The sequence below is a fragment of the Chinchilla lanigera genome, unplaced genomic scaffold, assembly GCF_000276665.1.
Source record: "Chinchilla lanigera isolate Chin_1 unplaced genomic scaffold, ChiLan1.0 scaffold00035, whole genome shotgun sequence".
NCBI lineage: Eukaryota > Metazoa > Chordata > Mammalia > Rodentia > Chinchillidae > Chinchilla > Chinchilla lanigera.
The window spans coordinates 17843640-17869856 of record NW_004955436.1 but is presented as its reverse complement, the minus strand read 5'-3'; the positions used below and the strand labels follow the sequence as shown (position 1 = coordinate 17869856).

Here is a 26217-nt window from a genome sequence, read left to right as displayed (position 1 = left end):
TATGTGACTAAACCGAAGTATTGCTAATACATACTTTTTAGTCACAGAGACAACTCTTCTTAAAGGAGGGAAGAATCATAGTGTTCATGTCTTTTGTATGTGATCTTGGAGAGAAATTCATCGACAGTGAGTTCTCCATTCTTTGCCCAAAGAATGATCCATTGTAAAATCCCAAGGCCACCTCCACAGGTTTCCTGCACCTGTCCTGCCCTTCTGGCCTGGGAGACTCTGGTCACCTGCTCTGTGGAAGTCCCCACTCTGCAGATGGCAAAAGGCCTCTTACGTGGTATCATTGAGAGAGATTTTTTCTGATCAGTCATTGGGAAGAGGGTACTCCGCACCTTGTTCCAGAAGGAGATGGTGGCGCTCTGTAAGAGCAGACGTGTTGCATAAGATCCTCTCTATGGGACTAACTGTGGAGGACCTTCGGGAAAGCTGAGAATCTGTCGGTCAGCAAGGCTGCTGTGAAGGTGGAGCGCGCGTGTTTGGTGTGGGACAGTGGAGAGCGAGGACATGCGGTCATACCCCTGCTTCATCCTGGGTGATTGTGTAGGGACCTCTTTCCAGCCGATGCTTGGCTATTATTAAAATGTCACAATATGCCAAGTGAAAAAACTTAGGGGCTACGTATATTAATTGCTAATAGTTATATTTGAATTGAGTACTTTGTACTAGGTGCCATTCTAAGCAATTTATGCATATGTTCTATAAGTGCATATTGGAGTATGTGCTTACTTTCCCTGTGCGGAATTGGTACATGTACATGACGCATCTCAGTTCCTTTATTTATCCCCTTTCCCTTCCCACCTCCTCACTCCATCCACCTCTTGACCCCAGTACCCCCTTTTTTGCTACATGCTTGCAATACATAATGTTTACCTTCCTTGTGTGAAACTGGCATATGCGGATAACACAGCTTAATTCCTTTTCTTCATCCCCATTCATGCCCCTCCCTCTCCTCTCTCTCAGTCTTTGGATCCCTTCTCCTTTCTAGAAAGATCTACCCTCCTGCTTTTAATTATCTTTTACTTTGTTCTCTATTTGTACTTTGGGTTTGTCATATAAGAGAAGCAGTATGGTACTGAGGCTTGTCTATCTGATTTATTTCACTTAAGGTTATGGTCCAAGGTCATCCATTTTCCTGCAAATGATTCAAGTTTATCCTTCTTTATGGCAGAATAGTACTTCATTGTGTATAAACAACACATTTTCTGTACCTGTTCATCTGTTGATGGACATATTGTCTACTTCTAAGTTTTAACTATTATGAATTATGCTGCTATAATCACGGACACACATATATCAGTGTAAAAAGGCAGAAGATTTATACCATCTGAAGAGAAACCAGAGTATGTATCAGTGTAGTATGACATCTTTAACTCTTTAGGGAAGACACCTAGAAGGGGAATAGTTGAGTCAAATGGCATTTCACGTTTGGGTTTTTTGAGACCTCTCCATACTGATTTCCAAAGGGCTGTCCCACTTTATATCCTCATCAGCAGTGTGGAAGGCTTGCCTTTTCCCTCCAGCCTCTCCAGCACTTGTTATTATTTGATTTCTTGATGATGGCCATACTTTCTGAGGTAAGGTAGAATTTCCGTGTTGTTTTAATTTGCATTTTCCCAGTGGCCAATGATGGGCATTTCTTCATATATTTATTGGTCCTTTGTACTTTTTCTGTGAAATATCTGTTCATTTGAGTTACTCATTTTTTGTTGGGTCTTTTATTTTTAAGGGGGTCTAATTTTTGAGTTCTTTATTGTAGATATTAGTTCTCTGAGGAATAGCTGGTAAAATCTTTTTTGCTCTCTGTAGGTTTTCTCTTCACATTGTTGGCTGTTTCTTTGGGAGGACATAAGCTTTGAAGTTTGAGATGATCCTTTGTTGAGTCTCCCTACTGTTTCCTGTACAACAGGGGTTCTGTTCAGCAAGTCCTTGCCTATGTCTGTGGCTTCAAGAATTTTACCTGTTTTGTCTTCCAGCAAGTCAGATGTTTCATTTATCATTTAGTTTCTTGATCCATTATGATTTTAATTTAGTACATGGTGAAAGATAGGGATCTGTGTTCCATCTTCTGCATGTGCATCACTTATTAGAGGCTCTTTACTTCTACTGTACATTTTTGGCTCTCTTATCAAAGATCAGATAATTGAATGTGCTTGGGGTTGTTTCTGTATCCTTGATTCTGTTATAGATGAACTCATTTCCTGCATCATCGATCCCATCAAGAGCATTCTATTTTGCAGATGGGGACTCTGGGCAGAAGAAGATTAAATAACTTAGCCCCTGTCATTTAGTTGTAAGTGACCATGGCTGAGTTTGAATGCAGAAAGTTTGTTTTCAAGAGCTGTGTTCTCTTAACCAGTGCAAATTTGACTGTCCTTCAGCATAGGCAAAACTATCAGATATAATGCAGTATTAGTGAGTTAACTGCTGGCAAGAAAAGAGCATAAAGGTCAGGGATACAGCTCTTCTGACCAGCAGTGCATTCTATGGGAAAACACTATCTTTATAGGGTGTTAACATAGTGTTCGTTCTTAGCAAACTTAGGTTTCTCTCCTGCAGTGCTTTTGGATACTTTTAAGATAAATGAGGGATATGGTGTTAAAGGGATTTCTGTACTTTCTAAGAAACCCCCCAGAGCAGAGGTTGACAACCTTGGAGGGCCTATGACAGCTGCTTATTTTTGTGAGCCATTTCAGAGGAGCATAGCCATGCCCAATAGTTTATGTACTGTTTGTGGCTGCAACTGTGCTCCAGTAGCTAAGTTTACTGACTGACAGATACGGCATGACCCCCCGTCCTAAAATATTTACTGTGCAGCCCTTGAAGGGAAAATCTGCCAACCTCTGAAACTAGTTCAGATAATTACAAAAGTCCATTGCGCTGTAACCCACACTTTGGATAACACTGGAGAGAGCCTGCCAGCTCTCTGACACCAGAGGAAGCCATCGTTACCCGTTGTTTAGCCATTAGACTTTGGCGATAGTAGTAGTATGTTCTCAGATATTTGCATTTGCTCCACATAGTGCTTTTAAAATGGCGGATTATTTCTAGCATTATAAAATTAGATTTCACTTAAGAAGTAAAATTTTTTTCTTCTTCTGGCAAACAAATAATATTACTTGGCTGGTATTTCTTCCTGGCCAGAATAATAGAGTTGAGTAGTGGCTTTCTGGTTCACCTCAGCACTCCCCACATCCTCCCGCTAAGCGTCCTTCTTCATCTTTAGATTGCCTTCTGACCCTGGTAGACATTCAAATTTGCAAATCCCGATTTAGGCTGCTGCTTTACTTTATACAGGACAGGAAAGTGAAGTGTAGAAGAAAAGAAGTGGTTAAGGTGGTTGGTGGATGAAGTCACCTGTGTCCTGTCTCCTTATCAAGTTTATGTCTGAGAAGCCTCATATTTTATTAAAAAATTTTAATTTTTATTTTTTAATTGATAAAACTTGCATGTATTTCTGGTATAAAACATGGCGTTTGACATGTGTATATCTCATGCATGGTGGATTGATAACTGGTGGTCAGTTTGTAACACCTGGCTGAACTGAATCAGCATAGTGCTGAGTGTGGAGGCCCCCCCGAGGACTGTTGCCAACAGCATTGAAAGGAGAACTGCAGAGGAAGAGCTTGTGCAGTAGGTTCTCTTGGAGAAGTGTCTTGCACTGGTTTTCCTGATAGGAACTCGGCTGTTCTCTTTTTTGGAGGAGCTCAGGATCTCACAGTTGCTGAGGATGGCTGTAGTTCACTTTGGGGGAGCTCTGGTCCTTGCTTTTAGCGTCGCTTCCTGGCTCCAGTGCAGATCCCTCAGCCTGCTAGCACAGATCCTTCATCCCTCTGGCACAGACTCTCTAGCTTCCACCACTGGTCTTTGGGCCTTCCCAGCACAGATCCGTGATACAGACTTGCATGAGACGTTGTCATGGGCTCTTGGCCTCCAGCTGGACTCACGGGAGGCCTTGTCATGGGCCCTAGGTCTTCAGCTGGACTCATGCAGGACATTGCTGTGGGATCCAGGCCCTCAGCTGGATTCTTTGGGTCTCTAGTATGTGAACAGATTTCCCACATTCTTGTATTTGACTCTTTGGGTTAATATTATAAAATAATCCTATAAATTATGTTTCCTGTATTGCATCTTGCCTTTTACAAACCCTGACTGCAACATCATGGAATGACTAATTGAAGTTAATTAACCTATCTATTACTCCATATACTTACCATTTAAAATCTACTCTCTTAGCTGTTTTCAGTATAACACCATGTTTTTCTTAACCATGGTCACTTGGTCCTCCTGTCTAACTGTAATTTCCTGTGTTTTGACCATCATCTTTCTGATCACTGGGCTTTCTACCCTCTCTCTACTTCTATGATTTTGACATTTTTAGACTCATACTCATGAGATAATGCAGTCCTCGTATTTTCTTAAACAGTTTTTGAGGCTGCTTCCTGAAGCCTTAAAATTTCTGGAATGTATCAAATGCATGCTCATGTGCTTTAGTCATCTAAGTAAGTTTTCAAAATGATATAATCGAAGGAGTAGCCCAAAATTACAGAGTCAATATATTTGAATCTCTAACTTTTATAGAAGTCTTTTTGACATTCCAAGATGATGCTGAACACCCCCGGCGGGTACACTCAGATGTCTTGGACGATGAGTCAGGAATAATGATGGGAGAGGGAATTTCCTGTCACTTAATCATCAGCTTTGGGAGTTGAAGACTCCAAGTCACTTATTAACTGACAGGAAATACCTGTCCTAGAGATTATATCTAGGCTTGTTAGCTAAGCAAAACCTCAAAAAGTAGAAAAAAAATGTGTTCTACTAACATTTTAACATTTCTTTTTTTCCAGAACACATTGTGACTTGGTGTTTGTGGTTATCTTGATTTCCAACAAACCAATGATCAGTACAGTAACCAATGGGAAAAAAGAATCTCATTCCTAGCATTCCACTAGACTAGCTCATGTGTAATAATGTCTATTACACATGAGCTATTTCCATGGTCAATTTGTGATAGAAAATAGATTTTCCAATGGCACATTTTCAAATAAATCACAATACAAAAGAAGGACAAAAAGGATGGAAAACATTTAATATTTAAATATCCTGTCACTTGTTTCACATATCAAATATTCTCACTTCAAATGAACATATTATTAAAAAGTGTTTCGGGGATTTCATAAATGAAAATTTTTGCTTTCCTATACTTTTCTAAATGTATTTGTGGAATATTTCCAAGTTAAGAAATTTTCAGCAGGCTCATTTAAATATAATTAATCCTTTCAGAACTTTCTAGAAATGTCTTATTTAGCAGTATTTGTCATATTATAGCAACTTTATTTTTCCTAGAACAAATCATTAAACATGCTCAGTTTTATGGCCTTTAAGATCAAGTCATTTCCATAATTCACTCTTTAATTATAGATTCAAGTATTTGCCTGAGTTATAATTCAAGTTCAGATACTGGCTAATGTCCATCAGTTTTCCCAAAGAACAGACAGTGCTTTCTCTAGAAGTTTTATTTATTTTACTGATTACTGCTCTTTCCTGAGGAGTGGTACCGTATAACTCAATGAATAGTCCAAGTTCAAACAAATTGTATTTATGTAATAAGCATAATTTAAGCACTTCCATCTATTAGTCATTGTGGATGTAGAGATAAGACACAAATCATAAGTACCCACATTTATTGTCATTCTTTTCCGGGAATGTCTCAATTTTTACAGACTTGTGTTTTTATCACCATAATGTTCTACCTAGTTGCTAAGTATTCATCAGCTTTTGGATTACTACCATTTAATAATTGTTACAGTTCTGGCTATCACAGTTTTAAAATTCTAATTCACTGTTGGCTTAATCCTTCTATCTCTAGCAAATTATTGAATTTAGCATTTTTAGACCACTAAGTCATATTTAAATAAAATTAAGGTAAAAACTTTCTTTGAGAATATTCAAACTTTTTGAGAGTACATTTCCAGAAATAATTGTATTTCAAATGTATTTATTTATGAAAAGCTATAAAATTTGTTTTAATAACAACTGCAAAGAAAAATTTGAAGATTTTTAAAAACAATTTTTGCTTAGTGCAGCTTACTGTCAGGATTTACTCTACTATTTGGATTATAAGGGGAGGGTGTGAGAATAGCTCTTGGCTTCTCAAGTTGTTTTACCACAACTTGTGTAAATATCTAGTGACTCATTTCAGTAGCATGACTTGGGAAGAATAACAAAAGATAGAGAAAAAAGATTAGAAGGTTATAGTTTTTTCATCTATTGCCCATTTTCAGGGATTACATTTTTTTAAAGAAAATTTGAGTCTAAATTTTGCCATTAACTAAATATCTTTAAACATCTTCAGGTAGCCTCAAAAATCAGGGAACATTCACAGATCACATTCTAAAAACAGTTGGAGGTAAATATATTACTATCCTAGAGGGAGAATTATCTCTTCTCCCCTGTTGTCCACATTTATAAATCAGTCAACCTAGCAAAATCAGTTGTGACACTGTCTTTCTTATACAATTATGCTGAAAATGGAACTGGGAAGAAATAAAAAGATTGCATAAGTGCAGTATACACCTTTTTTTTGAAGGGGCATAAGTCTTAGTGGGCTGTCCAGGAAAGCTTCGGATTCCTGGGTTTAAGTATTTCTCAGGGCCCGCCCTCCTGAATAGCTGAGACTACAGGTATGCACCACCACACCTGGCTGTTTATTGTTTTTACATTTCATGTATTTATTTACATAGTTTGGTGTATTTGTAATATAAGATTTCAGTTATCAATTTTACTTCCAGTTAAATTTGTCACTTGTTTTTATAACATTTTCACTAAAATAATCCTCTACTTGAAATGGTTCTATTGGATCGTCATAGTGTTTATTATTTTTAAAGAAGTATCCATATGCTAAACTAGAAATTTCCCAGAAAGTACAACTCATTAAAATATTGAGAAACAAGTTGCAATTTCCCAGGAAGGCATGCTGTATACTGAAATTTATGCTTGATACTCCATAATAAAACTGATAAAAATGTTCAAGAAAGTTGTTAAACATCTTGCTCTAACTCATAGCTCTTCTGATTTTCTTTCCTTATTTTTACATCTCAGCTCTTTAACCTACTCAACTGTAGTGCAAATATAGTTATCCAAGGGCTTATTTCCCACATTATTGTCCCCGTATCTCTCTTTGTCTTCCAGTGATACTGTATCACTTTCCGAAGTGGAGGCCCGGAGCCTATGACTGCCAACATTGTGTGTAACTTAAGAACAACAGGAACCCTGTCCCAGGGTCTCCTCTGTTGCATGCTACAGTGGCTGAGATTTCACTGGTCCCTGAGGCTTAAATGCTCGTTAATTTTCAGCAGCCTCTAAACAGAAGCACTTATAGAAGAACGCAGGTCCTGCAGATGTGGGTCTGCCTTGGATGGGAAGGAGTAAAGGACAGACAGCATTCAGAATAAAAATCCACCTGTATCCTCTCTCAACTTCTGCCTCTACAGAGGCTCTTCTTCCAGAGTACACTGGCTTAAGTTTTCAGTCTTTAAAACCCCCCTTCCTATCTCCGCTTCCTTACACAGCCAGGCTTCCTCTTCTTGCTTTCACTCCTCAAACGCTGGCAGTCTAGGTTTCTTCATTCCCACGCAACTGAAACTAATTTCTGTGGTGCTGTATCAAAATTCCAGTGCATTTAAAGTGTATCCACTGTGAAAACACAGTGGTAAGTAAAATAAATCAGGCACACGAGCTTAAATACCATTTGGTTTCTCTCACTTGGTTAATCCAAAGTACAAACACAGAGCACAATGTAAGACTGATCAAGGAAACAGAGGGATTTTTTCACAGATGGAAGGGGAACCAAGAGACTGAGGGTTGAGGGAGCAGGAAGGAGAACAACAGCTATGAAGACTTAAGATGTGACATGTACGTGTGTCAGCTATCCACAATAAACTTAATCTTTATGCGTCACAAGCATGAACCACAACAATGATAATAATAATGAAAGCGGGGAAGGGGCTCTAGATATAAAGTGAAGGAAGAGGGTAAGGAGGGGAAAGGAGTACAAGGAATGAAGTTGTGTTACAGACGTGTATCCATTCCCTACAATAAGTGTCGGCGTCATGTACTCCAGACATGTACTAATAAAAAAAAATTTAATCCAATGCAAATTTAAAGATCTTCTCAATCTTTATCCCTCTTAACTTTTCCGGTATACTTAATATTCCCACACTCTGTGTTAAACTTTCTTCGGCTTATTTCTGTGAACTCTACTTCTACAACAGCTTTTGCTACTTGCTGAAATCTATACTTCTAATACTTAGACATAGGACCATCTGTGACTGTACTCTGTTCTAAAATCAGGGCTCAGGCTCTGCGATCCCAAACACATCAGTAGCCTGTGTTTGGTATTTCTGGGGCAGACTTTTTACAAAACAGATAAAACTTCCCGTGTATCTAGATGGCACACAGGCACCTGGTTTTTTTTTTGTTTGTTTGTTTGTTTTGTTTTTTGTTTTTTGTTTTCCGGTACTGAGAATCAAACTCACGACCTTGCGCTTGCCAGGCAGGCGCTGTGCCCTGAGCTAATTCCTTAGCCCCCAGGCACCTGTTTTTATTACCAGACTTTATCTCTTTTACGTAAGTTTACACCCCTAATTTCCTGTAACCTTTTATGAGATCATTATATGCCAATATCTCTACCATTTTTTTCCCTTTAAGTAGTTATGTCATATAATTCCTTTTCTCACATTTCTTGTATCTGCCTCATCCTGTCCATCCTCATTGTATTCATGTTGTAAAACCAATAAAACCTGAAAAAAAACTACTCCTGCTTTCTTATACCTCCTTCTTTTGATTATAGAACCTCAAAAATGATTGTTTGCAAATATAAATCTAATTTTCTCACCTAGCCCCTTTTGTTTTTCCCATTGCCTTGAAGAAAGAGTTTTAAATGTCAGTAGCCATTAGTAATGCATTTGTTAACTTACTCAGCAAAGCCTGAGTACATGCCTACGGGGTCTGGGATTGTTCATTGGGAAAACAACACAGGGTCCCAATGCTCATGGTGTTTACACACTATAAAGCCCTCGACAAGCTGCTGATGACTTACATACCTGATCATCGTTATCTTTTCCAGTGTCAAGTTACATGCATTGCCAAACCTTGTTAGTGCCCCTGAGTACAAGTTTCAGAAATTCCTTCTGGTAGCCTCAGATCTCTTAAAATCTCATATGCCTCATGGGTCTCCTTTGTAATGGTTTTCCAACTCATTCTTAGTAAGTTGCTGTGACATCCTCTCTTGGATGACTACCACATCCAAGTACTTTCCTTACACTTACAGTTGTGAAGCTGGCTTACGCTCACGTCTCTCTGAAAACAGTGACATTGCATGAGGTATTGTTCTGGTCTGTATCATGTGTCCTAGGTAATGAGTCAACACTGGTTGCGTTAACATGCAAAAGTCTGGTGCCTGAGGCAATCAGGAATGTAGAAACGAACTCTCTTGAGATGCCTGTTTAACTGTTGGATGTTGTCTCCTTATGTAGACCATTTACCTAATTAGACGTCTTTTGTGAGCTCATGCACCTGCCTGGCTTTTCCCATGGGAAAATTGGGGGCATGTTTAAACATTAGAATGAAATCACTGTCATATAAATGTCCTTTAAATGTTAAACATATAATATTTTATGTATGTATTTATATCTTTATATCTGCGTGTAAACGCACATACATTTTGTATATATTTGTACTTTCCTTGTGTTTTTATAAAATTCAATATGCTTTGTAGTAAGTTTAGTCCGTATTGGCCTCAACTTGCTGGTGAAAGTCTTAACTGAAAGATTTACTGTAACAGAGAAAACGTACTACTAGAAAATTCTGAAATCGATTTCCTTCTGAGGAAAGGTTTTTTTTTTTTAATTTCAAGTGAAAATTTGAAATAAAAAAGACACAAGACTGACTCGAAGTCACAGAACATATTTCTGGAACTGGAAAAAAGCAGAACTGTGCTGGTGTCTGTGCACCTAAAATAAGCATTCCGTGAGTGGTCCTTAGTGTCCGAGTGTACTTTGAAACTTCTCTTAGATGTCTATATTATTTCATTTGTATGAATTTCCATCAGAGCCATTTGATGAATTATGCCAAAGAGCTATGCACGTTTTACACAAACTTTAAGGGACAGGGGCACTTGTTTTCATTTCATGTGTGGACGTCTGATACAGTCAGTTCCAGACTTTGAGGGCAGTTTAAGTATATCTTGATTTCACACTCGAGGTTAAGTAATCCTGAGAGACTTCGTTGATGTTGAATATGATTGGTGGCCTCCTCTGGGGCTGTTCCTGCTCCAGCAGCCGTGTGATTGATGATGTTTATTTTTTGGATGTTGTCAGCAGATCATAAGTCAAACTTGTATCTTCCTTTTGTGTTGATCAAGGTTCCTACCTGGTCCCGCTTCCGGGAGCAGAACTAGCTAACTGCGCAGAACTGGGGACCCTCTGCCAAGGTAGGCAGCCAACGTTTTCTGCAGTCTCTCTGCTTCCTTCGTGCTGTTTTGAGCAGTGTGGTTGTCAGTGCTTTGATGTTTATCTTAATTTTCACTTGGAAAGTAAAAAACCAGCAAAACAGAGGAATTCTGGATTTCTTTTAATTGTGTGGGTGCACAGTGCATGCAGCATAGAGAAAGAAAGCATTCACGTGCTGGGTGACTGCATTTCCATAAAGCACTGAGTTTTTGAAAATGTGAATGATTATATGTTATCAAACAACGGTTTGTTTCATTTCCCCCTCTGTTTCTTCTCAAGAATATTGCAAAGTTCCAATATTGTGAAGAATTGCTCTTGCCTATAAACAAGAGGAAAATAACTTAAATTTAAAACATTTGTTTAAGTTTAACACAAGGCCACGAGACAGTTTATGATAACTCAATATCATAAATGTATATCTATGTATAACGACTCTTAAGATAAAATGGTTCTACTAAAATAATGTTATATAACTGTGTGAATTATTATACTTAATAACTATATCATGGCCAGTATTCTTGTATTTTATTTACTAAATGGTTGCATGCTAAATAGTCCATAGTCATACAAGTTTTAAAATAACAATATAAATATGTTGCTTCAGTTTTATCATTGCATCTCCTAATTACCTGTAGTGCTTTTTCATCCATTTATTCTAGTAAATACTTCTATTTGAAGTAGCACATCCTGTGTGCCACATGAGAATCATGACCATACCTTTCATAAAAGCTGGATCTCTTAGAGGATCATGGCACAGAGGGGATGGGGTTAGAAGAGAGGTTAAACAAATAGAAACTTATATCCTTTTTTCTACAGTTTGAGTGTTGGAGTAGGGCATGAAGGGGAAGGGGAATCTCATTATGTTTGTTTTCCTCAGACATTTCTCAGGTATTATTATCAGTTAATACCTTACTGAAATTATGTAGTTTCTTTACATGAACTTAGTGGTTTAAAGTACTTATATAAAGCAGACCAGAAAAGCTTAATTGTGTTTCCTTCAAGATCCGAAGGCCTTTTAAAAACATTTTTTAACTTTTCAAAGTTCTTTTAATCTGAGATACTTATAGTATGTATTCTTTGAGTCAAAGGACCAGCTACTCAGCTTTTTCTTTGTTTATTCCTTTATGTCATATATGATTAAAATTTATGATGTATTTTGCATTAGATTATTTTGAGATTTTTTTTTTTTTTTTTTTTTTTTTGGTTTTTCTCCGGTACCGGGAACTGAACTCATGACCTTGCGCTTGCCAGGCAGGCGCTGTGCCGCTGAGCTAAATCCCCAGCCCATATTTTGCATTAGAGATAAACATCGATTGTTCATAATTTTCAAAAAAGGGTCCAAAAACAATTTCCATTTTTAAGTGTAATATATGCTTTGCAATATAAAATTATCAATGAATGTACATTTATCAATGACTGTACATTTTACAACCAGAAATTCAATATTTTAAGTGCTGTAGAGCCTTTTAAAGATAATTTTTGTGTAATCACTCGTGTATTGTTTAATTCAAGAAAAGGAACAAGAGATCATAATTATATATATGAATATGCATCTAATATAAATATTTTCATAAAGAAAAATATCTGTGCAGCTTTTTTTTTTTTTTTTTGCGGTACTGGGGATCGAACTCACGACCTTGTGCTTGACAGGCAGGCACTTATGCCACTGAGCTATATCCCCAGCCCCTCAGCTTTTTTACTGTTTACATAGATCCTCTAATCCTTCAGAAAGAATTATAAAAAATTTACATAAGGGTTTGATCTTTGAGAATTTTTGAAGTATCGGAAGCATAGCTATGACTTAACACTTTGAAAATATCTCCCCTATAATGGTTGCCCTTGTGAAATACTTTTTATCCATTAAAGTCTAGCGAAATTATTGGGATCTTTAAATGATTGACATCATGTATACATTCATTTTCTTGGTTTTTCCTTACATTTATGTTCTCAGGGAGAGGTACATTTTCTTCTGAGACTTCATTTCTCTAATTTTAGTGGATCAAGCAGACTGACTTAGTTTAGATAATTTTCAAGGTTTACATCTATATTCAGACAGCCTTCTTTAAGTTTTTCTTTTTCCAAACACAGAGGAATGAGTTCTGCCAAGGTTTAGTCATTTTCTGCTTGATTAGCAGCTTTCCAGTGACAGAGTTAGGTTTAGAATCGAAGTAGCCTTTCTTCGATCACTTTGTGCCAGTTCCAGATCCTCGTGCTGTTTGGCACCAGTGCCCATGGGAATCGATTCTCAATGTGCCATAGGAAGCACTACTTCTTATTTCACATTATAACCTCAGAGTCTGTTGTAATTCGTGGCAAGACATGGTTTCCATTCCTCCTCTGTGTAGTTCCGTGCATTAATTATAAATTGCTTTTCCATATTAACTGTCGTATGCTCCTTGCAAAATTACATCTTTCTCATCTTTATTACCAGCAACTGTAAACTCTTCTAGTACTACACCACCCACTGTCACCACTAACATGCCTGTTACTAATAGAATCGATAAACAAAAGAATGGTAAGAAATCATTACCTTTTTTATCTGTTGTATGTCTAATGTAATACAAAACTGTATTCTAAGGGTGGAAATATCTAATGTTCCGACAGTGTTTCTGTTGTTGGAGGTAACTGTTGCATTTGAACTTTTGCAAAGCTCGTAAGTTAAGGCCGCATGTTCCCAGTTGTAGTGGCCGAAGGAATGAGTATGTTTCTCATATTCCTGTTCTGCACTTCTAGCTAAAAAAAAGTCTTGCAAAGGAAGTTTTGAGAGAAAGACATTTACTTCAAAGGAATTAATTTCCATTATAATAGAGAACTGATAAAGAAACCCTATTCTTTCCACAGTATATTATATATTGTCAGATTATTCTCTTCAGGAAACTGGTTTCTAAGAGGATTTTACAATTTTAAAAAACTAAGTTTGGTAGTTTAATTTCTCATGGATGTTGAGTTTATGTTGAAATGTTCATGACACTTAAGTCAATTTCAATGGTTTATTTTTATTGAAGAATAATGGTTAGAATATTATCAGTTAAATCTTTTTGGAGGGGATACTGGTATCTGACTATCCTAGACAAATGTCCTACCACTGAGCCGTACTCCCAGGCCTAGTTAATTTTGGCATGATAAAATTCAAGTAACTTCTAATACATTTTTCTTTTTCTCTATACATATTTTTTCATTAATATTAGTAATAATTTGCAAGAACAGTTATATAAACTTAGGAAATGAGCAGAGAAAAACCAAGTGAATGGAGTTCTTATTTAGTCTGCTACCCATATGAATTATGTATACAATCTTTTGAAAATCTAGAATTAGTGATTTTAGGTAGTGATAGAGAGAAATTCCAATCAGGTGACTGCACTGTTGCTCGAATACAGTAATATTCTCAAATATGAGATAGTGGAAACAAAGGCATTTTCTAAACCCAGTCTTTTAGCTTATGAGGCCAAGACATCTGTAATATATCACTAGGGACCCAAAACCCAGAGAAGAAAAACCCACATAGTTCATTTTTTCTTTTAGCTTCAAGGGTTACATCAACTTCCTCTGTAAGGACATTCAAATTGGAAGTATGGAATATTTTACATGAAACATAAATATAAGTTTCATTAGGCTTATAAAGCCATTGATTCAGGGAAGTGTTTATGGTTATTCTGCTAGTTACACCAGGGAGATTTATGATGGAACAAAAATTCCAACAACTCCCAAGAAAGCAGCAGCAGCTGAAGTTTCCAGTGCATATTTCACATGGACTCCTGCCAGCAGATGGGAATATTATAATTCTAACTAAGTATTTCACTCTTTGTATGAACATACAAAGAGCCTCTGTGGTGTTCTCCCTCCAGGACTGGCACATCCTCTACTGCCCAAGAACATTTATATGGTGCTGCAGAGTCTCCCACTTGGTGGAGCAGGGCTGTACTCACTCAATCGTGTAATTTCTAGCATTCTTGAAGAGAGCCTTGTTCAGTCCATCTCTTTCTGCGTCATGACCTTCATTGGAGTTTCAACGAAGCAAGCAAATGTTAGAATCAGGTCAAATGGTCTGTCTTGACACATTAGTGAAAAAGAATCTAATTCAGATGATTTTTGATCAAAATATAATCTTAGCATTTAAAAATATTCAAAAGTCTTGTGGTAGAAATAGACACATAATTATGCGCTCAAATTTGTGCATAATTTGTACCATATCCTTGAATCACCTATTCTTTTTACTTCATTTTTTCCTAAATTGACTCACAGTTTTATTCAAACATGGGTTTTTACATAGGGAAATTAAGTTCTTTATTATAAAATGAATTTTTTACGTGTAAAACAGAAGTGAAAAGGATATACTGTACAAATAAGTATAATATAAATACTGTTTCTGAATTCCCTGTATATTTCCTTAGCTTTTCAAATCTCAGAGCTGAGGGCTTCTGTTATCATTTTTAAAAGAAATGTCAGAGATGAATTATGCTGAAATAATATTTATTTGATGGAATCAAATTTGAAATAATCGGAAAGCGAGTTACTTTTTTCCTCATGAATAAATGATGTTTAATGTCCTGTCCTGGACTAAGATCATTTACATACTATCAACAGTTTCTTACTCTTTGGGAAGCTGATTTGGTAAACATTCTCAGGCTTACAATCAGATATATTATAAAACTGTATTTGGAGTCCGTGAGAAAGTTAAGCACAGCTGACACATCCATCATCCACCTTATCCAGTCCTTTTAGCTCTGTACTGTCAGAGTTTTACGATTTCATCAATAACAATCTGTCAGTGCAGGGACAGGGGAAGGACTGAGATTATTGGACAATCAGGTATATTTCCTCGCTGTGTCAGTGACATTTATTTTGCCAGCTTCTGTGAAATGTTACTGTTTTTCCATGTAAAACTCTTTCTGTTATCTCCGGTAGGCTTTTGTCTGATATCTACAATTATATAAAGAAAGCCTTATCTTTTAGGGTGTTGTTCACAAACAGATATTTCAAGATATAGATAACCTAGCCATTCCCAGGAATAGTGAACTTGTGTGTCTTTTCCATTATTCCCAAGAAAGCTCCTGGGCTACTTATTATTTTCATTCCAAATAATATCTTCTGTGCTTGAACAACATCCTAGTGCCCCTAGATAGCCAGCTTTTATGAGGTTGGCACAGTCAACCCAAGTAAGAAATTACTGACGTTAGTTCTTATTACTGTTCTAAAAATGTAGTTTGCAGGTACCAGGTGTAATGTTCCTTCTTGTTTCTCACATATGTTTAGCTATTCAGGTACCAAATTTCACTCACAGGATGTTTGTATAGATCTAGCAGTCACTCTAGCTATGTATGCCAGATACCTGAGAGAAATTGTGTGTGTAGGTGCCGCAGAGCACTGTCTATACGGTATGCTGCAGAGCATCATGTTATAATTGCCCAGTCACCAATTCAAAGACGTAATCCCAAACCAAAAGTAACATCCGGCTTGGATTTTAGCATATCTTTCAAAATATGTATTTTTAAACCCATCATTTCAAACCTATATTTCACACCCTTGAAGATAGAATAGTGTTATATCTAAATCCTCCAGAAACCTGAAAAGAGTGGTAAGAAATTTTTTAAAAAAGATTCATTGGGGAGAGACCTACAGAAAGGAAAACTGTTTTGACATCACATCTGTAATAGCAGGCAGTGATTTCTACTTTGAGATTCTATGTGTTCAGAAGAATTACTCAATTGGAAAGTGGATATCTTCTTAAATACGTTTTTCAAGACATGACAACCAGGTGTCCTTTTGACCTGAATATTATCAGAAGGACAATCCGTATATCTCTTCAAGTCTCTGGAAGTCATGATTTGTGCATAGTTTATACTGAGACCCCACAGTGGTTTCTATGTCTATAGAAGCCTTGACTGCTGCTCTGGTTTATCGGAAAAGCCTACATCCATGGGCCATAACTGCATTTCCTCCAATGGCAATGTTTAAGCCAAGTAGTTTGCTGCAACCCAAAACCTTCTCAGCAGCCCCTCAATGGACATTTTATCTTTTTTGTTGGTGTACCCTTGGACGTGTCTCATGATTGCTTGTTGACCTCACTATTCAAAAATTTAAAATACGTAACAAGTAGGCTCGCTGAGTATTTATTAACTATGTTTATGTAATATGATATACTTCTGAGGCTTTTAGAAAAAACTGTTTCATAATTACCCATAGCAAGGAGACTCTGCAACAGAAAATGCCTGTTATTTGGAATATTGACATTTTATCAGCTATAAGCAGTATTATCCTAGAGAGCGTGCTCCCAAGTTTGGCTCTGATACTGGATGTCTTTCATTTATAAAAAAAAAAAAAAAAAAAAAGAAATTGAAAAAAGAGGGCAAGAAGCACTTAAAATATAAAGGAATTATCTTAAATATCTATCTATAAACTGTCTTAAATAAAATTTCAGAAACACCAGTGGTTAAAAAATACTGATTTTTAATATTTTGTCATTTTTTTCCTGCATAAAAATTGTGCTTTAGGGCTCCATCTAGTGGTAGGTTTTCAGATAGCCTGCTAGCGCTGGTGAAAATTCACAGAATGTCCCTAGAATTCTTAAGCCCTACGCTGGCTCCTTAAGACCCTTAGGATTTCTTGGAACTCTGCAATTTGAGCTTCCTCTCTGTCATTCAGAATGCCCATGACTTGACTTGATGAGCTCCACAGGGCAAAAGATTTTTAGTCTGAATTATCATTTGTTTTATATGTTCCTTTAAATATTCTTCATTCAGACATGTTTTGAAAGAATGTAAAAGTAAGATCATTAACATACTCGAAGAGATTTAGAAATCGAAATAACTTAGTTGGCATAAATTAAATTCACTTGTCCTTGGACTTGCACCAGTTTCACAGATTTGTATTCTTATATTTGAAGACGGCAATTTCAGTCATTTGGCATGAGACTAATTCCTATACTGGAAAGACATTCTTTTAGTAGTGGGACTGGAATTTGGATTTGAGTACATCTGGGAGTTTCCAGAGGCTTGCTTTTGTATCTTTCCCCTCTGCTTCCCCACAATTTTGTTTAAATATATTCTTCAACGTTGTTTTGATTATATATTTCTATATTCTTTATGCATAATCTACTTGACTTACTTAAACACAGCATGAAGAAAGATGATTGCCCATAATAGATAATACATTTTATTCTCTCTTGAAGCTACTGTATTTTAAGAATATTTTTTCTGCTCTAGCTACTTTGAGTAAAGGGCCTTATAACACACAGCTGGAGAGACTTAGCAAATCCTTGCTGGTGAGTGTGATTTTCATGGGGGAAAGAAAAGCAAACTACTTTAAAGATTGCCTTGGCTTCGTCCAATAAGATGGAACCTCTGTTCACAAAATGTCCTGTTAAAATTTACCTTCAAAAATTCTTTTTTTCTTCCTACCTACCTTACTTGAAATGACCGTATTTAAGAAATTTTAATGAAAAAAATCTGGTGAACTCTTACTCAGCAGTTTAGCAGAAGTAAATGTTTTTGCTGGGAAGAGGGGAAGGAAGAGAGGTTGAGAGCAGCAAGTCAGTACTGTTCCTAGTAATCCCTGCCCACCCTCTCTCACTCAGTGACACTCCATCCCAAAGTCTTCATCATCTTCATATTGTGCAGGAAAGCGTACCTTCTTGTTTAAAGGGTTCAAATTCCACATGGAAAAGTTTACACTTTATGGATAGTTCATACTAGAAATCCATAGACTTGAAAGATCCGAAGATGCATACAAATATTCCAAAAGTTATGTGCAAATGATATTTTAGGAGCATTAAATTATAAAAGTAAACTAATTGATAACTGTTTCTTCTAAAAAGTTACCAAGATCAAAAGTTTTAACATTAAATCAGCCCGGAAATTTTCTGTGCTTATGTAAAAGGTTTCGTTTAACTTGCATGGGATTATGTGATTATAAATTTACTGTTTGATGTGTAAACGTAATTCATGGATTAATCCTATTTCCAATGGACAGATGGAATTATGTATAGAATATCCGTAGTGATTCAAAATGTCCTTCATCACCCTGAGGTCAAAGTACAGAGCAAGGTTGCAGAATGGGTAAGTAAACTTTTACAGTTGCTTTTTGGGCTATTTTACACCTTTCACTTCTAGAATCTGTAAGAGATTCTAGGTAATTGAATCTGTAGATTCTAGGTAATTGAATCTACATACTAAGGTGTAGAAACTATTCATTATGGTATCTGTGTAGATACATAATATGCAAGGCATTGTGTGTATAAAAGAGAGGTACAGTTGAGTAAAGAATACAAAACTGAGCCTAAGACTAGACATATATTAAATAAGAAAATTGTCACACAAATACAAATAGAATTTGCTAGGTGTTCTTACTATTAAATTCATACATTGTAAGGTATGTTTTAAAATACAGATATTTTTTATTTTTGTTTGGATGTATGATCAAAACTGAAAGTAGAAAAATTTCTCATGAAAGTCTCCTGCTCAGGCTGGGGATCTAGCTCAGTGGCAAGTACCTTCCTAGCAAGCGCAAGGTCCTGAGTTGGAGTCCCACTACCGAAAAAAAAGTCTCCTGCTCACCCTTGCACTCATCTGTCTGCAGACAAATCTATCTGCTTGGAAATCACCATTACTTGTTTTGAACTATTTTGTGTACATGAAGGGAAATAATTATAGATTCTCATTTTCCTTCATTTTTACATTAAAACTAATATATTTTATTTTCCAGTTCTACCTTGTACTTAATTTATTGTTGTCAGATTTGAAATATTAGAACAGGAGAACTTTATTTTTTTGTTTTCTTCTTTTGGCAGTGTGGAGTGTCGCCTTATCTGATCGTCGAGGCATTTATTTAACAAGCTTTTGTCAGTGGACATTTAGCTTATGATTTATTTAGCTAGTATCCTATTGTTGAACTTCATGATATTTTCTAATTTAAAATTTTTAACAGTTTATGTTTTTTCTTTACAAAATACAACCTATGGAGTTTTTCAGTTTTTTCCTTTTCGCACCAATCTCAAAACTTTTATTTTCCGCAGATTTCCATTCTGTGAGATTTTGTACTTTTTTATACAAAATATTAGACTCAACAGATACGGTATATAGTATAGCTCAAACATTAGCTTTTTGTGTGAATAGCCAATAGTGTATACACTCTGCAGTACAAAAATATGAATTTCCTTCTGTTGTACATGTTTGATAAATGTGTCCTGATGTGAAAACATAATCTTTACAATCTTTTTTAACAGCAATATTTTTAAAAACAAGTTGACCATTGGAAACAATAGTATGTAATTAAACAATTCTGTTACAAAATTGTTGGGGAAGGTAAAATTCTTTAATAGAGTTTAAGGAAATAGGTCACAACTAACTTTAAGAAGTGACACATTACCATTGGTAACTAATTGAAACACTAATTGAAACACTAATAGATATGTTTAATTCTTTAATTCTTAAGTGGAGAGCAAGCTTCACAGAAAGAATTCGCTTTTGATGCCATTTTCTTTCCAGCATTGTTCTTTAAAGTCAAAGTCTCATTCTTTAATTTTATTCTCAAGTCACTGATGTTATTAATTCTAAAAATTAGTATCACTAGAAATTTTGTGCTAGGCAAGATAGAATTTTACATTTATATTTTTGTACTATCTTCAACATAGCATTATTCTGATCGGGAGCTAACCTTCATTGGATACTTTTCAATTAAGATGCAAGCTCCCCGAGCAGATACTTGATAAAAGGGAATATTTAGGTGTGTCTTTTTGCATATTACAGATTGTGCATATTAAAGTTGGGCATCTCTAATCCGTGAATTTGAAATCTGAAATGGTCCTTTTCTGTTTGACTTCCAGTTGAAGGATGCCCAACCAGTAAACTATAATATTTCACAATTAGAAAATAATCTGGAATCTAAAATGCTTCTGGTCCCAAGCATTTCAGACAAGGAAAATTAAACCTGCGTTATTATGCAAAATTTAAAAATAAGTTAACCTCCCTTTTAGCAGCATCTCCTAAAATTTACATTTAACTTTCAGAATGCCGTGTTAGCTTCCCATTGCAGTGACGAAGTGTAATCAATTGAGAAAGAGAAAGAGGAGCGATTTTTTTAGCTCATAGTTTAGAGGTTTCCTTCTATGGTCACTTGGCCCTGTCCGTTTGGGCCTGCGGTGGCCTAGTTCATCCTAACAGAGGCGTGTGGCTGAGGCAGCCTGCTCACTCCGCAGCAGCTGGGAAGCAGAGAGAATGCTGGTTAGGGCAGCACATACACTACAACTGGGGAGCAGAGAGAGAGGCAGGAGGGGCCAGGACTGCAGTATCTCAAGGTCACATCCCCATTGAGCTAATTTCCTCTTCGAGTTTCCAGCACTTTCCAGCAGCATCACAGGCTTGAGATCTCTATGTCAGCTTGGGAGCTATCCCAGACACAACTGTAGCAAATGCTCACAAGGAGAGCTAAACATTGGTATAAACCAAGATCGAAAAACCCTTTGGAGGTGATATAAAAACAGGAAGCTCTCATATCAGTGAAGAAACCCTGCTTTGCAGTTATAACAGATACTATATTATGAAGATTTGCTACTTATATTGAAGAAGAATCCATCTCTTCATTAAAAAAATCTGGTACTGAGACCTGGAAAAATTGTTGAATTAACCACGTGAAATTACCATCTGTCCAGTAATGTTGAACTAATTTTGCGCTTGTTCTTAAAAATATATGAGGTTAATTACTAGAAAATATATTTCATTGTTCCTCAGTATTTACTAAATGAAGAATAAGGAAGGTATTCATTTTGCCAGTTTTATTATATTATATGCTAGGGAGAAAATGTGAACATTTCCAAGTAGATAAACTTGGGTTCCATTCTGTACTCTGCTAGGTCATTAGATTACCTAATTGGGTGACCAACAAGCCATTTAACAGCTGCAGATCCCAGTTTCTTCATAAACAAGAAAGTGGAGTTGGAGGATAATACCTGTCTTGTTGACTATTATAAAGATTGAAATAACAACATTTGGGCTGGGGATTTAGCTCAGCGGCAAAGCGCCTGCCTGGCAAGCGCAAGGTCGTGAGTTCGGTTCCCGGTACCTGAGAAAAACCAAAAAAAAACAAAAACAAAAAATGAAATAACAACATTTATCAGGTTCTTAGTAAACAGTGATTCAGTATCTGCTACCTTTACCTCTCATTTTGCCAGTTTTCCAAGATTTCCTTTGAGTCTTATCACAAAGACAAGCTTACATTGGGGAATCAAAAATCTCACTTTTTTCCATTATGGTTTTCAGCTCAATTCAACTTTCCAGAATTGGAACTACACTGTTTATGTGGTTAATATCAGGTAAGTGACTGAATGAATTATTTTAGATAAAAAGTTAATGTCTATTTAATGTTACTGTCTTTGCATGATGTATCAGAAGTAAACTGTGTGTTTATCATTACTGAATCAGTGTATGTTTAGTGTATCAAAAATAAGAGGCTAACAAAATATAAACAAGTTCTGTCGGTTTCTTTTCACACCACTATGAGTCCACAGCGCACGCTAGATTGTGTGTACTCCAGTTTAGAGATCAGTTTTTCTACACCATAGGACATCTACAGTCTGTTTACCACTTTGCTTTTGAAAATTAGCTTATACCACTTTTCTATTTAAGTTTGCTCCTGAAGCCCCAGCAAATAGTATTGTCTACGTATTGTCCTCTGTACCTTGTTCTCAGTTTTATAGTGGAAATAGTTTATAAAGTGTGTTTCATGATGGCCAACCCTATATTCTGTGATGTAGTAACAGAAAAGAGGTCAGTTGTCAAGGTCAGGAAGTACATTATTCAACAAACTGAAGCAAGTTCTTTCTAGGAAGTTCTCACATCTTTGTCCTACTGATATGCATTGAGTCTTCAAAAGAAAGCAGAAACAGTCGACTGGCCTTGTGAAAGAACCGAGAACCTCAGAACACACATTTGGAAATAGTAGATGAGGGTGTCCATTGTGCTCCATCTTTTACCACTTCCATTTTTCTTGATGACTCAGTAGATGCGGCTGCCAATAAATATGTGCATTTATTTTTGTAGTTTTAACCTGAGCACTGGAGAGGACAAGATTAAAGTCAAGAGAAGCGTTGAGGATGATGAAAGGTAACACTAACAAAATTGTCTAAAGATGTAACATTCTTTTTCCTGCTCACTCTTTGGACTGTCTGGTAGACAAATAAAATCAATGATATAGGAGAAAAAAAATTAATCTGCTAGAACATTTAAATGATTTCTTCAGTGCTAATGCATGTTATTTTTTTCTTATATTTAAAACCATCATAGAACAGACTTAGTAGAAACATAGGTTTGATGAAAAACTGATTCAGAAGTAGAGCATCTGACATGTACAAATTCCAGTTTACTTTAAGTAACCATTCTATTTGAAATTTCAAACAGAACTTCAAGAAGTAATATTAGAGCTGGAGTTGTAGAGTACTTGCCTAGTATGCACAAGGCCCTGAATTCAATCTGTAGAACTGTAAAAATAGCTTTAAGTAAAGGCTTATTATGTATGATAATATCTAATTATACAGATAATAATGAGAAAATGTTTATCATTTAAAGCCTTACATGATTTTCTAAATTTTCCATTTTAGAATTTATGTCAGAATCATAACTTCCTAACATACATTATCCAGCATACTAAAGCAAGTGTCATGTAAGGACCAGCTGTTCAGATTGTTATAAAATGAAAACAACCTAAACTCCTAGATGAAAAAAGGTTACTTGTATTCAGGTAGTATATTGCACATATAGTGTATATGTATATACATCTTATTTGCATATAGTATATATTTTTAAAATTGGTTGAAAAGCAAATGTTCTCGTAAGTCTTTAAACTTAATTCATTTTAGAGATAACAAATGTGATGATAGGCTATGCTTCTTTTCGGGTAATATGTTCTTACTCTGAGAAGATAAAAACAAAAATTTATCTGAAAGTTGACCTGAGAGCTTTCTTGGTATTATTTTCTACTTAACGTTAGATAAACAAATGTTTCTATATTTAAATTGAAAGTCATAACTTCTGTATATATTCAGTGTACTGGATCAAGCCACCTGATTAGGGAAAAGTGATTTTATTTTCTGACATTATCTTTTTCCTTTATGGTCCAAAACCAGAGTAATGTATTTCAATACTGTAAATGACAAGCTTTTTCTACTTAGCTAAATTATTTCTTTTCCAGCCTGACCGCCAGATTATCCTAACCCTTCCATGATGGATTCAGCACCAACCTGAATCCCTTTGCTGGACACTCTGTCTAGCAAGGAGGATAATCCCTGTTTGGGAATCCAGTGTTTTACATTTCCCAGCATTTCCTTTGCATCGTACTTACTTCGGTTCTTCCCCTGTCTGCTAATACTAAAATCAGCCACCACCAGCATATGTCTGCCCCTCAGAAGCTCTGGCTTGAAGGACACTAAAATTCATAGAATCTGGATTTCTTGGTCCATGAAACCAATGAATAACTCCATAGAAAACTATAGAATAAGCTAAGACAATCTATGTGGGAAAATCCTATTCAGTTTCCCCTTCAGATGAATACTTAGCATTGTTTTAATTATTTTATAGCCTCTCCTTTTCTCTGTTGCTCTGCTGCTCTTATGCTCATCAGTGAAGCTTTGTTACTTCTCATTGTTTTTCTCCAGGCTGCTAGTTTCACATGTTCTTTTCCCCAAGCTTTTCTTTTCAATCTGACTGTAGCATTATAGCGTTAGATAATCCTATCATGCTCTGTACCCTAGACAAACAGGAAATCAAAGCCACAGAGACAGGTTTGTTCAAATAAAGAGTGGCTGATGGTAACACAGATAGAACTTGGCTTTATAGAACTGTAAAATAGTTTCATTTTCAGGATGAGAAAGGAAAACACAGATAAGACCTGTGAATGTGCATGGTTATTCTCTAATGGCTAAGCTTAGGTTTGCAACACCATCAGTAGGACATAGTGCTAACGATATTCAAAAGAAGTAAAATGTTACACTCCCAATTCTAAGTTCTCAGTAACCAGAGTAGCAAAACTTATCTTCAAACAAAAATCTAATCAAAGATACTTTTCCATCGGCCACTTCAAAAATGACCAAGATATCGCAGTTCACCAATATATTCATATCTATAATTGCCTGATCTTGAAATATGGTTTATATGTGAACATTTAGCAGTGGATCATTTTAGAGGTAAACAGCTTTTCAGAATGAATTATAAGAACAGCACAGCACTTTGTGCTTGAGATAGCACAAGTATTTATAGGGGAAAAGTAAAGCTACTTAATTTCATCTAACTTTGAATGGCAAATATTTAACATTTGCTTATTTTTTAGCTCTGCAAATATATTAGTAGTTTATTTTTTATATTAGTAGTTTAATTTTGATTCATATTCATGTAAGCAAAATATACCACTGCCTCTCCACAAAGTAGCTGCATATTTCGTCTTTGTCTCTGGCGTGCAGACAGTAACTGCCTTGATAATATAATGCGTTGTGTCCTATTATTCATTTCTCCTCAAATATGAAGCAAAACGAAAGTTCTTTTGCATGCCCAAAGATATCACATCTAAGGGAAAGAATTTCTCTTTTACCTGACAAGATAATGTCATTTAATTTTATCTCAGTGTATAATTAATAGTTTTGATTTCTGACGTTGATTACAGCTGTGATTATAGTTGAACATAAAATTACATTATTTTAAATTGTATAACCAAATGTTTTGACAGGGATTTTAGAACACATTTCTTTGCTTTTCTTAGAGATTTTAGTTTTGTAGATCTTAAGGTCAGACCTTAAAACTTTGATAATATGCTGACCCATCCCAGAATGTAGTTTTAAGGACTCATTTATGAATTTTACCATACAACACACTTCCAGTTGCTTCATAAAAATAGAAAATTATTTGTCGCTCATCTGGAGAAATTATGCCACATCTTTATTCAATAGCAGTTAATAACTTCAAAAGTCAATTATCAATTAAAATCCTAATTTTTCTTTCAAAATTTTATTTCTGGCCATAAAGAAACAATGTAGAGTTAACCATCAATAAAACCCATTCTTATATGTGCAAGTATTATTATATAATCCATTAAATGTTATTGACATTGAATATTAAAATATCTCTGAGAAAAACAGGATTATATGGTAAAGTTACACATGTAGTTATGCATCTTATAAAAATCTACTTGTGCTGAGAGTTTTTCATTGTAATGCCTGCAGCAGCAGGGAAAGCCCAAGAGCACCTTTACTGATCTCCGTCTCAGCAGTTCATGGTCATCCCCCCAGATCCAAGTGTCCTGATTTTCCCAACAGAGAACAGCGAGCCAGTCAACACCTCCAATGACAGTTCTGTCTGAAATGTTTTTCTAGGTTGGTGATTTGGGCCCATATCGTTTACAATGATACCAACAATGTCCACTTAGAAGGAAAAACCATTCAGGAGAAGCTTTTACAAAATAACGAATCCCTGGATGAGGGCCTGAGGCTGTATACAGTGAATGTGAGGCAACTGGGTGAGTGAGTGGTTTTTTACACTATGTACGTTATATGACTATGTGTTCGGGTTTAATTGAGCAACAGTAGAGGTAATCTTCCTTTATGTGTCATTTGTCTGTGTGAACATATCTTTTCTGATGATAAAATTTGTTGGATTGGAGATGCTGGAACAAAAGTGTAAAATAACAATAAAAAAGAGCAAAGCAACTCATACCTGTGAATCTA

At 36.0% G+C, this 26217-nt stretch overlaps 1 protein-coding gene across 7 annotated transcripts in view; it reads left to right on the top strand.

The window, feature by feature from the left end:
- Positions 1-26217, top strand: part of Adgrg6 (adhesion G protein-coupled receptor G6) — a gene marked incomplete at its 5' end in the record, with an annotated part of 127120 nt that overhangs the window by 61811 nt on the left and 39092 nt on the right. For 4 of the 7 annotated variants that reach the window (XM_005389253.2, XM_013516670.1, XM_013516673.1 and 1 more), the window contains 6 exon segments: positions 10430-10498; positions 12949-13032; positions 18486-18571; positions 21770-21822; positions 22550-22612; positions 25867-26009. In XM_005389253.2, the coding sequence (XP_005389310.1) occupies positions 10430-10498; positions 12949-13032; positions 18486-18571; positions 21770-21822; positions 22550-22612; positions 25867-26009 (498 nt within the window). 7 annotated transcript variants of the gene reach the window in all.